Raw genomic sequence first — 14580 nt, forward strand, 5'->3', positions numbered from 1 at the left:
GTACAGCCGCTTTGTCACAATTCTGTATTGTTAAAGGCGGTATATAAATAAAAGTGACTTGACTTCACTTTCACTTCACTTTCAGTCAGTCACTTTCGACGTTACGTCGACAACGTCTATGGGGTCTCACTTGGGAGCCCAATCAACTCTGAGCTTAAGAAGAAAAGGCCAATGAACATTGGCGAGTAGAACTTGCATGCCGCGCCACTCCCCCGTACATACGGGTATATAAGATGGTGGCATGCATCCACTCATTCAGATTTCTGCTTCTGCTGTGAAAGAAGAAAAAAGAAGAATCACCTTACTTTCCTGTGGAGTTCCTCGGTTGCAGGGGCACAACGTATCTTCTACTTGCATATTCAGCGAAGTGCTTCCCTTGAGTGCACCAGAGTGCCTTGGTCATACCCCCATAATTTTCTTGGTTCAACATTAATATTGTACTTTAAATGCATATTTTTTAGCGTCATTTATAAATGTCCCATAGTGGATTAGTTAGTTCTCTAAAATAGCAAGCAGCATTTCCTGTTGTTTCTAATAGTGATATTCGAGTATTGGTGTGTGGTTGCTGTCACCCAAAGCTCAAGCACAGTCTTCTTGTGTTTAGGCCTGTTTGGTTATCTGCTATCATTAAGAAATTTTTCTAGACAGCTTTCCACCAAGTTATTATTACTGCATCTGAGAAATTTCCTTGATCACTGGGAGTCGCTATTGAGCTGCATCCTGATTTACAAAGTTTCTGCTCACTGCTGGTACACTGATCAGGGAATAGCTCTATAAAGACATCTTCATTTAATAAAACATGGGCAAACGATTAAAAATGACCAATCAAAATAAAGAGGTGGGCTTTACTGTTCACTAAAGCTGAGCATGAATTACAACGGTATGGGTTGGGGAACTGTTTCCTCAGTTCAGTGTACAGTTGCTGGAGTAGCTGAAGCGTTGAACCAATGAGTTTGCAAAAACCGGCATCATAGGATCATATGCTGGTATAATGGCTCATCTCGTGTCGGAGTTACTGTCGGTCCTCCGAATGTAGGTTTTGGTTGAAACTTGTAGATCTGTGCTGGCTCGAGCCGCAAAAGGTTCAGACAGTTCAGTCCGTTTTGCTTAACTGTTTCATCCAGTTCACTAAAAATAACCGGTTCAAAAGAATGATTCATTTGAGAAGCGCACATCACTCCGGACCGTTTCTTTGCTATGGATTAATTCATTTTTAATTATGCATGCGAGTTTGCAAAAATGAAAGTGAAACTGAAACCAATATATATAACGGATCTGGTGTGGGTCTGATTTCACTTGCTTAAAGTGAGACGCAAGGCAACTGTGTCCCAGGATAGAGCTGACGTTAATATATCGAAAGTGGGGAAAAAACGAAATGGGGGCATCACCTTCAGTACCATCACCACCAAATCCAGGCAAGACGGAAAAAAAGAAAAAAAAAAAAAGAAATATATATATATATATACATACATACATACATATATATATATATATATATATATATATATATATATATATATATATATATATATATATATATATATATATATATATATATATATATATATATATATATACAATTTTAACCCATATGTTTTTCCATAGAACTGAACAAACCATGGAGGATATTTGACTGGGGGTAAGATACATAAGCTTATTATTATTATTATTACTATTATTATTATTATTATTATTATTATTATTATTATTATTATGTGCAGGCTATATCTGCAAATACAAGCTAAATTATTTGTTTTCTTAGTAAGGACAACAATCATGTGCATGAATAAACAAGCTCTGTTCTTATCCCACAACGTCTTTTGTTTTAATTTATCGATTCGGGCGTGTCCAACATCTTCTTGACGCTTAGTCAGGATGCTCTCCAGGGTACCCCTTTAGCGTTTTTATCTTTATACACAGACGCGATGGGCATGGAATTATCGCCATGATGAAATTAGCCTACATATTGTAGTATTAATAAATACCAGTAAATAAATATTTATACTTAAGTGTTTTATGTTGTTGAGAAGTAGGTAGGTTAGGGCAGGAATGGTGTTAGGTCCACTGTATGAATATTTATACACTTTCAAATCGTTTCATACTGTTTAAATATAAAATGTACATGTGCAAATAACCGTGTGCGCCGTGATCTTACGCATAAGGCAAACAACTGAAAGCAATAGGTGTGTTCGACTTGAAGCTGCGCTGCGCAAACCGATCGATGAATGACATCAGTACCGAGAGCGATTCGAAAGCATAATTAGGAAGTTTATAATTTGATTGTGAGGGTAACAAATGGTTTGGGCTAAACCAAATTAAATTTGGGCTGGTTTGGGGTCAGTTTGGCGATTTTTAAACATCTAAATTATATAGGCTAATTATTTAACAAACAAAACCTAAGTGTGCATGTACTGCATCCAATCGCCATGATTATGTTACTAAACACACGCGCACTGCAGAGTTTGCTGATGCTGATGAACATCGCCTGCCGCACTTTTAGCCAATCACTGTAGGGATCAGCAGACAGAATTGATGATTCATCATGAGTGACAGTTTTTAACACGATAAGGGATCAGATTTTGAATGTATAGCTGTATCACCTTAAGTGACTCATCTCTAAGCCTTACCGTTATTTATTTTTTGTTGTCGGATTATTGTACGTTTCAGTGAATGACAGTTTTGACTGTCATGGTGTGTGCACAGTGTAGGTGTAAAAAAGTGTAAAAACAGCTAATTACGTTTCTTATGTAAAATATTAAAGCACACAGTAGCATACACAGAATCGGTCTGCCTAAATAAATGTTAAGCTTTTTTTTTCAACTTACAGAAGTGTAGATTTTTACTGTAATGAAGTTCCAAAATTTGCATATGCCTATATAAGACATATGACTATAATGATTATGGAATATTAGCATTTAAACAAGTAAGATCTAAATAAGGTTTAATGACCTAAAATGACCTAAAAAGAAGCGCAGAATTTTGTTGTCACTTCTTAAAGGAAATTGTTATATCATTTCATTAAAGTAAGCATAGTATGGTGATGTTCTATTCAAGACATAGCCAATACGACTCAGTTGTGCCACATATAACAAAGCATCTGTGTTTTGTTTTAATAGACAGAAAAAAGACCTGAAAGAAAAGCTGGAAAACTTCTCTACGAGTCATCCAGATGTAAAGGACATCAAGATCCTGGTAGCTGGACAAATTGGAGCAGGAAAATCCAGCTTCATTAACTCTATTGAAAGCGCCTTTCAAGGACGGATCTCCTCTAGAGCACAAGTTAATTCAGCTGATGGTTACGGTCATAGTTTCACTAAAACCGTAGGTATTTACCTCATATAGCATTAGTCTTTTTCTAAAAGAGCCAGAAATGTCCAGTTGACCCACACTTGAGTGTTGTAAACATTTTGGCTAATCATATGAGGATTTCTTCAAAATTTTTCACAAATATATTTGGTCTTGATTTGTAGCTCAATCGATTCACCATCAAAGGTGGGGGGAAAAAAACACCCTTTGTCTTCAAGGATGTCATGGGCTTGCAACCTATAGTATTGGAAGGGTCGCAACCAGAAGACATCATCAATGCTGTGTTTGGCCACGTGAAGGATGGCTATAAAGTAATAAACCACAACATCAATGAGCAAATTGTTTTGTATGTGTGCAATATGTCTGATGTTTAACATCTTTTGCTGAATTTCCAATCTTAGTTCAACCAGGAGCAGGCACTCACATATAAGGATCAACATTACACCCGTGACCCTGAACTCTCAGACCAGGCTTTCTGCCTGGTTTATGTCATAGCTGCAGATACAGTCGAATTCACGGATGATCGACTTATTGACAAGCTGACAATCATCCGTCAGAGACTCAGTGATAAGGGTAAAACTGACCCCTGAATGTTTATAATTTTCATTCATGAGCTCACATACATTACATTTGAAAAGGGAGTCGGTAAAATGATAGTGGGCTGGGTTTGTGTGATTTTTTTTTTTTTTTTTTTTTTTTTTTCACATTTTGTAAGTGGACAACATCAAATACAAGCTGCACTTTTGCAACAAATGATTTTTTTTATTATTTTTTTTATTGCAACTCTCAACTTTGCAGCTCGATTATTTACATTGCCCAGACAGTATATGTGGATCAGTTATGGAACCTTGGCATATACCTTTCAACAAATGCTACAACAAATTTGCTCAGTTTTGTTGAGAAAAATATTTAACTTTTACATTTCCTGTAGGGATTCCTCAAGTGATTGTCATGACCAAAGTGGATGAAGCATGTCCGCTGGTCGGAAAAGATCTGAGAAAAATTTACAGTAGCAAGAAGATCAAGGAGAAGGTATGTGATATAATACAAAGACAAATAATGTGACACTTGCTGTAACTTCATACAGCCCATGTTGATCTGACTTTGTCTAATAGCCATGTCTAATTTTCTGATGTTCTAATTTTGTCACATCCTATTCCTGTCCAGATGGAGTTGTGCAGTGCTAAAGTGGGGGTGCCATTGACAAACATCTTCCCAGTGAAGAACTACCATAATGAGATTGACACAAATGATGACGTGGATGTTCTGATACTGAAGGCAGTTGAACAGATTGTTCATCTTGCTGATGATAGGTTGGAGGATAGTGAAAGCTACTGACAAAAATCACATATGCATATACATTAATTACTTTATTTCCCAGTCTAGCTTTCTGATCAATCGGACTTTGCTCAGTATGATTATTGTTGGCTGTGTGACAAACTGCTTATGTTTCTCTAATGTAAGATGGTTTGGATAAAAGCATGCTGCTAAATGCGTACATGTAAACTTAAATTCAGGATTCAGAATTTAGCTGTGAGGATCTTTGGTTTTGACCAGCATGCATCTTCACACAAAAATGAGTCTTTGAACGACCCTCCATTTCTCAAGTATATATGGCACAGACTAACACAGTAATACAATTAGAAAAAAAAATTCTGTAAAAAAACAGAAAAGGTACTGGCAGCTCATTACCTGGGCTTTGTACTGTAATTAAAAAACAGAATTGTTCTGTTAATTTACAGCCTGCCAGCAGTAAAAAACAGGAATTTTTCTGTTTTAATGGTGTATCTATCTATCTATCTATCTATCTATCTCTCTCTCTCTCTCTCTCTCTATATATATAAAGCAAATAAATCCAACACAATATACAAATTGAACATGGTTTATTTTTACTTCACGTAAACATTCCTAAAAGTGCATTCAATGGCTTTTGTTTGCCTTAAATGGGTTAGGACTAAACAATATCAAATACTCAAATCAATTCATTTAACAATATGTCAAACACTAAAAAATGACTGTATTGTAAAAGACAGTTTAGCTTTAAACAGCAACAGACAGAATTTAAAAAAAATAAAAATAAAACATGAGCATGTGTACAATACTGGTAATACACTAAATTGTGGTCACAAAATTTAAACTGTAAAACAGTCAAGATTCAAAACTTTTTTTCTTATAAGAGAAAACAATATTGTTTAGAGGGATAGTTCATGCAAAAAAAAAGGGAATTCTGTTAATTACTCAACCTCATACCATTCCAAACCCATAAGACTTTCATTCATTTTTAGAACACAAATAAAGAGTATTTTTAATGAAATCTGGGTACTTTCTGTTCCTCTATTGATAGTCTACGCAGATATACCATTTTCAAGGTCCAGAAAGGTATAAAGACATCAATAAAATATGTGACTCCAGTGGCTTGACAACAGAATTTTGAAGTTCTTTATAACTGAAATATCATTGAAGTGATGCAGTTTATTATAGGGGATGTATTATTTCCCATTTATCTGAAGGTTTAATACAAGTGCCATTTTTTACATTTTAAAAAAGCTCAAATATTACATGGATTTTCAAAAATGTTCATGCAAGAGTCTTGGAAGAATGCGTAGCCACTTGGTTGCCTTCATCTCAAACCACGTTCAGGATTTCTTCACTGGAAAATTCTATAAGAAAAGGATATGACAAAAAATGAAATGAATTAAACTGAACTACAGAGTAATATGCAGGTTGGAGTGGAAAAGTAGTCATACAGTATTTTAAGTTCATTAAATCAACTGCAATCCATAATACTTTCCAATTGTTTACATATTGCTTAACTTACATTTCCAATAGTCTCCATTTGCATCTGTCACAAGAGCTTGTCAAATCAATTATGTCTTACAATATACTTCATTACTTTCAACTAAATAAACAGCAAGCATCTTTGAACACCTTTGAAGGTGTGTTCAGCAAACAACTTCACATTGTTGTAAAAGTCAACAGAATAAATGACTCAATGATTCTTCTCAATATTTATGTTAAATAAAAACTGTTAATAGAACAGAATACAAACCCACTTGGTTGCCTTCATCTCAACCCTCATTTAGGATTTCTTCACAGGAGAACTCTAAAAGAAATGGATGTGACAAAAATGAAATGAAACTGAACTACAGAGTAACATGAAGGTTGGAGATGGAAAAGCAATCATATAGTATTTTAAGTTCATTAAATGAACTGCTGACCCTAACACTTCCCAATTAAAACATTTGTTTATAAATTGCTTAACTTACATTTCCAATAGTTTCCATTTGCATCTGTCATGAGCTTGTCAGTTCATCCATGTCTTACAATATACTTCAACAGATACACATTTCATAACATACGTGTTGCTTACTTCTATATGAATTCCAAAGTCAGAGTCGCCTCCTCTGGGTATTTGTAGCTCACAACCACAACAGTGGTCATTAACTTCTTGAACGACAGCAATCTTGAACTGCCCATCACCTTAAACAAAAAAAGACATTACAAAATGACCATATACATAATGACAAGCACTCTGAACACACCTTATACACACAAGGGCGATAACATGCAAAAGTAATCAATCCAATCAATTTGGTAACGTTACTAGGACGTTGTCTGTGACGTGGCTTCCGACGCATCAGACAGCAACCAACTTCACACTGTTGTGAAAGTTAACAGAATAAATGACTCAATTACTATTTTCTTTCCGATACTGAACACTAATGTTAAATAAAACTGTTAATAAAACAGAATACAAACCCATGATAAGAATGCAGGTGTGCTTGAGATTCACAGCACAGCAGCAATCACGTCCTGTCATTAGAAAAGAAAACGAAAGAAACACAAAGGTCATTTTGACATAACGTCGTGTGCATTTGTCCATTAGAGTGCGAAAGATATTTCGAGGAGCTGATGTTACTGGCACGCTGACCTGAAGCGGCATTCTGGCGCGGCTGCCGCGCGTCGGATGCCTGTGTTTACACAGTCACACTTCAAAGACAGCTTGCTAGTAACGTTACCGAATTAATTTCTGTTTTGCTTTTTAGCTTCCGTGTGTGTGTGTGTGTGTAAAACAAGACAATAAAAGGTCTAAACTTACCTCATTTGGCAGAAAACTCCACGAGAAAGATGTCTGATGATATGCTGAGAATGTTGAGTGTGACGGCTCCAACGTTCATTTGCCAAACAAGCCAGACAGCAACTAAGTTAACGTTACGTAGAGAATTTATGTGACATTTAACAACATATAATTTACCACGAATAGTAAAAACGGGTTTCCCAAATTCGAAAGCCGACATTAAAATGAAACTTTAACCGAGAAACTCTCCACGTTTTGTCTTCTTCTGCTGCTGCTTCTTCTTCTTCGGTGTTTAATGGCGGTTGGCAAACCAACTTGTAGGTGCATTACCGCCACCGACTGGACTGGAGTGTGGACAGGATACATGCTTATAGGATTAGCATGCTACAATAGATGTATGGGAATTAAAAAAAACAACAACAAAAACAAATAAAAAAACATTAACAAACAAAAAAATCAAGAAATAAACAACAAAACCGTCTAAATTCTTTTACTTAATTTCGTTTCTTTAATAAACTTAATAATATTATCATATATAGCTTTTTCCTTTAGTATACCTATTATAGAAAAATCTTTATGCTCAGCTTTAATTAGTGACTGAATAAAATGACATCTTTCATTGTTGTATTTCCTGCAGTGAAGTATTACATGTTCAACTGTCTCTTGCTGACTACAATGAATACATTCCCCAGTTGGGTGCTTGCCAATTTTAAACAGTGTACTATTCAATCCTGTATGGCCTATTCTCAGACGGGTTATAATATTCTCTTCATTTCTGTTCCTGCTCTTTTTCCTCCCAGCACCAACTTGTTGTTGAATATTATATAAGTGTCTTCCTGTTTCAATACCATCCCAGTGTACCTGCCATACCGATTGTGCATATTTCCTAATGAACACTTTAGCTTCTGCTTTACTCAGTGGAACTTGTAAATCTATCTGCTTTAATTTTAAAGATTGTTTAGCCAGAGCATCCACTTTCTCATTTCCTGCTACACCAACATGAGCAAGAACCCAAATAAATTGAATTGATATACCCATAAGCTTTATTTTGTACAATTTATGGAATATTTCATTAATTATATCCATCCTAAAAGATGATCTGCCAGACCTTATGCTTTCCAGTGCTGAGTAGCTATCAGATGCAATAACTATGTTATCCATTCGCTTTTCTTCTGTCCACTGCAGGGCCATTAAAACTGCCAATAGTTCTGTAGCATAAACTGATAAATGATTGGAAACTCTCTTCTTGATGTAAGAATCATTCATTGGAATATACACGGCTGCACCGGCATATCCTGTCTTCAGGTCTTTTGATCCATCCGTAAATAGAAACACTGAATCTTGGAAATGCCTCTCAATATAATTCCGTACTATATACCACACTGGAAGTTGATTAGATTGATCCTTTATTTCCTGTTGTATACTGAGGTCAACGGTTGGTAAGGGGAATATCCAGGGAGGGATGGAGGATATTGGGACTGTGTTGCTGTACTGTACTTGACTAAGTCCTATATTCCTCGCCTTTGCATCACCTATCCACCCAAAACTCATAAAATTTGTTTTATTATGTTCCCAACAGTCTGTTAGTACACTTTTGACAGGATGTAAAACATTTTGTCCCTGGATATTAACCCAATATGCCAACATTAACTTCATTCATCTTATAGCTAAAGGCATTTCTCCCATCTCCACCTGCATAGATGATACTGGCGATGATTTAAATGATCCACTGCAAATTATTAGGGCTTGAGCTTGCAGTACATCTAATTGTTTGAGGTTTGTTTCTGCTGCTGACATATAGGCAATGCATCCATAATCAAAGACAGATCTCATGAGTGCCCAGTATATACTCTGTAGGGATGCCCTACTAGCTCCCCACTCCCGTCCTGATAAACACAGAAGAATATTAATAATATTTTTACACTTGTCCTTAATTTTATCCAGATGAATTTTCCATGTAAGTTTTTCATCGAACCAAACTCCAAAAAAAACCTTATAAATTTTACTTGCTCCAGAGGATTCCCATATAATTTCAAAGAGAGGGTTATGCTTTTGAGCCGCCTTGAAAAACAAATGACCTGCGTTTTTGATACAGATAATTTAAACCCCCATTTATTAGCCCACTTTTCAACTTCCACTATTGCATTTTGCATTTTTTTATGAACATATGATATATTGCGACCTCTAGTCCACAAAGCCCCATCGTCTGCATATAAAGATTTTCCAATGTTATGTTCAACTTGTGAAAAGATGCCATTAATCATTATATTGAACAATAATGGACTGCATATGCTACCTTGTGGTGTCCCATTCTCCACTGTATGCATTCTAGAGTATTCTTCACCTACTTTAACTTGTATTTTTCTGTTAAATAAAAAGTTCTGAACCCAATTATATGCTCTACCACTTGTAACGTCCGCCAGAGAGTCCACCCGGATGAGACAACGAGAAACAAAGAAAGAAAACTCGAGGCGATCAGCCGTTTGATGAGCCTTTATAGTTGTTCGCGCTAGTGCACTCAAAACAGCAAACAAAACACTCTGGTAACGTGTCAAACAAACAGAAAGAAAGTTGGAGCATTGCAATACTCAGCAGCAGAGCGACCATCTCTCGCCTCACTCTCGGCTCCATCTCTGTGCGTGCGCGTTCACAAAACAGCGTTCAACCATAGAACACAATATATTAAAAGGGACCTTAACATAAATAATATTTACCATTAGGTGGCCGTTACAGATCCCCCCCAGGCAGATAAGGCTGTCCCCAGCCGTACACAACTGAGTACTCCCATATTTTGAACAACCTCATACATGAAAAGTTGACAAAATAACAGAACCATACAGGGGTACGTAACGATAAGGTTCATACTGGCATACATGACAGTACGTATGGAGCACAGTACATAGTCTGCAGCGGCAAATCTGAAACAAAAAACAACAGCATGTAACAAACTATAAAACATTTTTCCAGTTTTGAGTCACATGTGTTTTTTTCCCGTTTTACATTTGAATCAAAAACGTCAACAAAATGAATATACAATGTTAACTTTTATATTTTTCCACAGAAAGTAGAAACCTTTTTCTCTTTACAGTACTCAAAACAAAAATAATAAATGCACCCAGAAACACAATCAACACATTATTTAAGGTCAAGCCTGTCTGTGTGGTATACGTTAGTCCACCTATTAATCGACCAGTCAGAGGTGATTCGTGGTGCACGTCGAGGTCTCAAGTCATAGCGGTGTCTGTTAGGATCTTCACCGCCACCTGCCAAGTCATCGCTCTGTGTCGTAAAGTCAGCTTGCACGTCAGACCAAGAGTTAACACTGTCCGTACTTCCTGACTGATCACGACCACCGGTCGGTACAGGGCAATTACCTTCCTTCTCAAATTGTTGGTCAGAGGAAGTCATGGCAGTAGCACTGTTACTCATTTCATCTGGCACGTCATCGCCATCGTCAGGTGATGCTTCTGGAATGGAGCCCCCTGAGGGCACAGTATCTGTTTGAAAAGACGTGTTCCAAGTACGAATAGGCAGTAGGTTTGCGACATGAAATACGCCAGCATCCGCCTCTGTACTCACATCCGTGAGTCTATAGTTCACTTCGGACAGCTTTTGTGTGATACGAAAGGGTCCCATATATACAGGTGCCAACTTAGCAGTGAAGTTCGCCAGAGCATCTGAACGAGGGTGTGTCTTCACTCTTACCAGCTCGTCCACACAGTAAGAAACAGGTCGACGTCTCCGGTCGTAGTGCTTCTTCCTTTTGGCATGGCTTTCAGCCAAAATGGACCTTGCGTGATCATGCGCCTCTCTGAGTGATGACTCCAAGCTTTCAGGGTAAGGAATACCCGGTTCATCTGTTCCATCACAGTTCGGCTGAGTGATAATGTCAAGAGGAGTATTCAATTCACGTCCATACAGCAACATCGATGGACTATGGCCAGTACTTTCGTGTGGTGCAGTTCTCAAGGCAAAGCATATTTGGGGCAAGTAACGATCCCACGCAGTGTGCTTGTTGCCAACGTAAGCACGGATGGCAGTCTTCAGCGAACGATTCACCCTCTCAGTCGCATTCGTTTGGGGGTGATACGCAGTCGTAAGTCTGTGTTCTGACCCCAAAGTGGTGAGTACATGCTTGAAGAGTTCACTAACAAATGGAGACCCTCTATCCGAGACCAGGTAAGTGGGCACACCATGCCGTGCGAAGACCTCACTAAGCAACTTGCTGGCAGCAACTTGGGCGGTTGCTTCTCTCACCGCGCTAACCTCCACCCACTTCGAAAAGTAGTCCACGAAGACCAGGATGTATGCATTCCCAGAGGGTGAGCGCGGCAAGGGCCCCACAAAGTCCACCCCCGTATACTCCCAAGGTCTTTGTGGGCAGATAGGGACCATGAGCCCAGCTGGTTTCCTCTGGCTAGGTTTCGTGAATTGACAGACTGTACAGGAGGCGACATATTTTTTTGCATCAGATGACAACTTTGGCCAATAAAATCGAATCTTGAGTCTCGCAATTGTTTTAGTCATCCCCAAGTGTCCAGCCATTGGATGATCATGGTAATATTCCATCAGGCTCCTTTTAATGGCTGTAGGTGCATACAGTCTAAGGCGCTTCATGGGGTGTAGACTACAGGACACTTTGTCATCCACAAAGTACAGGAGTCCATCCTGGATCACATACTGAGACATCTCTTCACCATTACTGTCGTCTTGGCTCTCCAACATCCGAAGAAGCCGTCCTGTTACCGGATCGTTGAGTTGCATTTGCCTTAGGTGCTCCCGATCCGAAAAAATTACAGGGGGTAAAATACGTAGGTCAAGGCCCCCAATAACTGCATAATCCGGGAGAACTTCCAAGGGTGCTCCGCAGGAAAGAACAGGGTTACGAGAAAGAGCATCCGGTACTTTATTACTTGTCCCAGGCCTATGGACAATATCAAAGTCAAAGTCCTGTAATCGGAGAGACCACCTGGCCAGCCGGCCAGAGAGGTTCGGGCGAGACATCAGCCATCTTAAACTACTGTGGTCTGAAAAAATGGTCACATGAAGTCCTTCTACATACGGCCTGAAGTGTTCAAGGGCCCAGATGACGGCCAAACACTCCTTTTCTGGCGTAGAATAGGGTCTCTCAGCCTTATGAAGAGCGCGGCTCGCGTAGGCTACTACAACATCTCTGCCATTGTTATCTCTCTGCATGAGAGCGGCGCCCAGTCCAACGTCGCATGCATCCGCATGGATAAAGAAAGGAAGCGAAAAGTCGGGAAATTTCAAGACAGGCGCGGAAGTCAGCCTGTCCTTGAGAAAATCCATGGCAGCCTGACATTCACTTGACCACATGAAGGGAACATCCGATCTGGTAAGAGCAAAAAGGGGCTCTGCATGGCGGGCATAATCGTGGATGAAGCGTCTGTAATAGCTTGTCAGTCCTAGAAACTGTCTGACTTGCTTAACGTTAGTAGGGGTTCTGAAATCAATTACTGCCCTAACTTTTTCCTCATTCGGCCGGACACCATCCGTGGTGACGTTATAGCCAAGAAAAGTGAATACTAATACCTAAAGACTTTAACTTAATTAATAATCCTTCTTTCCAAAGCATATCATATGCCTTTTCCACATCAAAGAAGATAGCTACCACTACTTCTTTGTTTGTCTGTGCTTTCCTAATGTCTGATTCTAGACATAATACAGAGTCCATTGTATTCCGACCCTTACGGAATCCACTCTGATAAGGAGACAACAAATTTTTACTCTCTAAAAAAGATGTTATTCTTTCTGTGATTATTCTTTCCATTGTTTTACATAATTGAGAAGTAAGTGCAATAGGCCTATAACTAGAAGGATCTGATGGGTTTTTTCCAGGTTTAAGAATAGGTACTATTATTGCTTGTTTCCATACTGAAGGGAGTCGACCAGTTTCCCATACTAGGTTAAATAATTTTAATACTTTTTCCAGGGTATTATCTGTCATGTTTGCCAGCATTTTGTAACACACTCCATCTCTTCCTGGAGTAGTCTGCCGAGCAGTTTTGATTGCTCTTTTTAACTCAAACATGTTTATAGGCAAATCTAATAAACTATCTGATATCTCATCTTTCTTCACCACATTAGGATAATTCATTAGTGTGCTACTCCTACACTGCTTTGCTTCTTCTGAAAGATTATCAGAGCTATGAACTTTCTTAAATGTTTCTACCAGAAGTTCAGCCTTATCTAAATTGGTGACAGCCATTTTGTCTGTACCTATAATCACTGGTAACTCATACTTCCTTCTAACCCCCCCATTTTCCTGATCATATTCCATCTGACAGACTGTACCGTTCTTCCAATACTATCACAGTACTGCTTCCAAAAAATAAGTTTTTGTGTTTTTATTGTTTTTCTTACTACTGCCTGGGCCCTTTTATACTGTATCATAGCATCCATAGAATGCTGCTTTTTAAGTTTCTTAAATGCTTTATTCCTTACTTTAACAGCTACTTTACAATCATCATTCCACCAGGGTACATTCTTTACATGTCTTATTCCTGTTGTTTTAGGTATAGTTTGTTCAGCCGACTGAATTATTTCATTAACTAGCTTACTGTTGAATATATTTACATCCATCTGGTCTTCTTCTTGCAGAGTCAAATTACTCGAAAGACTTCCCAATCTGCCTTCTCCAACTTCCATCTAGGACTTCTCTTTTCTTTTTCATGGCATATTTCTGTACCAACCGTAGTCACTACCGGATAATGATCACTCCCTATTGTAGTATATTTGTTTACATTCCATGTAGTGATCCCTGCCATTACAGAAGACACAAATGTTAGGTCAAGTGCAGTTTCTGTATTTTGTGTACTATTATAACGTGTTCCCTCTCCATTATTTATACACACCAGGTCATTATCATCAATGAATTCTTCAATCAGTTGTCCATTCACATCAGTATTATTACTTCCCCATAATGTATTATAGGAATTAAAATCACCACACCACACTACTTTGTCATGCAAAGAACCTACTACAGCTTCTAAAATAATTTGACTTAATTTTTCACATGGATTATAATAATTAACAATATCTATACTCCCTCTTTCAGTCCATACCTTAGTTATAATTGATTCATATTCTTTATTTATTTGTTCTACCTTATATTTCATCCCATTTTGTATAAATGTTGCTATTCCTCCTCCTCTGCCATATTCTCTATCTCTTCT

General features: G+C 38.1%; 1 protein-coding gene and 1 long non-coding RNA gene across 3 annotated transcripts; one reads left to right on the top strand and one right to left on the bottom strand.

Annotated features, from left to right (window-relative positions):
* Positions 1-1299: 1299 nt before the first annotated feature.
* Positions 1300-5152, top strand: LOC127167344 (interferon-induced protein 44-like). The gene is made up of 7 exons (XM_051113340.1): positions 1300-1415; positions 1606-1639; positions 3117-3321; positions 3471-3617; positions 3708-3879; positions 4238-4338; positions 4474-5152. Exons 1-7 carry the CDS (start codon positions 1376-1378, stop codon positions 4642-4644), a joined length of 870 nt encoding a protein of 289 aa, XP_050969297.1. The 5' UTR covers positions 1300-1375; the 3' UTR covers positions 4645-5152.
* Positions 5153-5174: 22 nt separating this feature from the next.
* LOC127167360 (uncharacterized) lies at positions 5175-7670 on the bottom strand. 2 transcript variants are annotated; one of them, XR_007827980.1, is made up of 6 exons: positions 7406-7670; positions 7066-7119; positions 6911-6965; positions 6677-6786; positions 6360-6409; positions 5175-5966 (listed from the first exon to the last, which is right to left on the bottom strand). It is a non-coding gene; the product is annotated as an uncharacterized LOC127167360 (long non-coding RNA). The 2 variants fall into 2 exon arrangements; XR_007827979.1 differs by having other exon boundaries at positions 6356-6409.
* Between the last annotated feature and the right edge of the window lie 6910 nt (positions 7671-14580).

The sequence above is a fragment of the Labeo rohita genome, chromosome 1 (assembly GCF_022985175.1).
Source record: "Labeo rohita strain BAU-BD-2019 chromosome 1, IGBB_LRoh.1.0, whole genome shotgun sequence".
Lineage (NCBI taxonomy): Eukaryota > Metazoa > Chordata > Actinopteri > Cypriniformes > Cyprinidae > Labeo > Labeo rohita.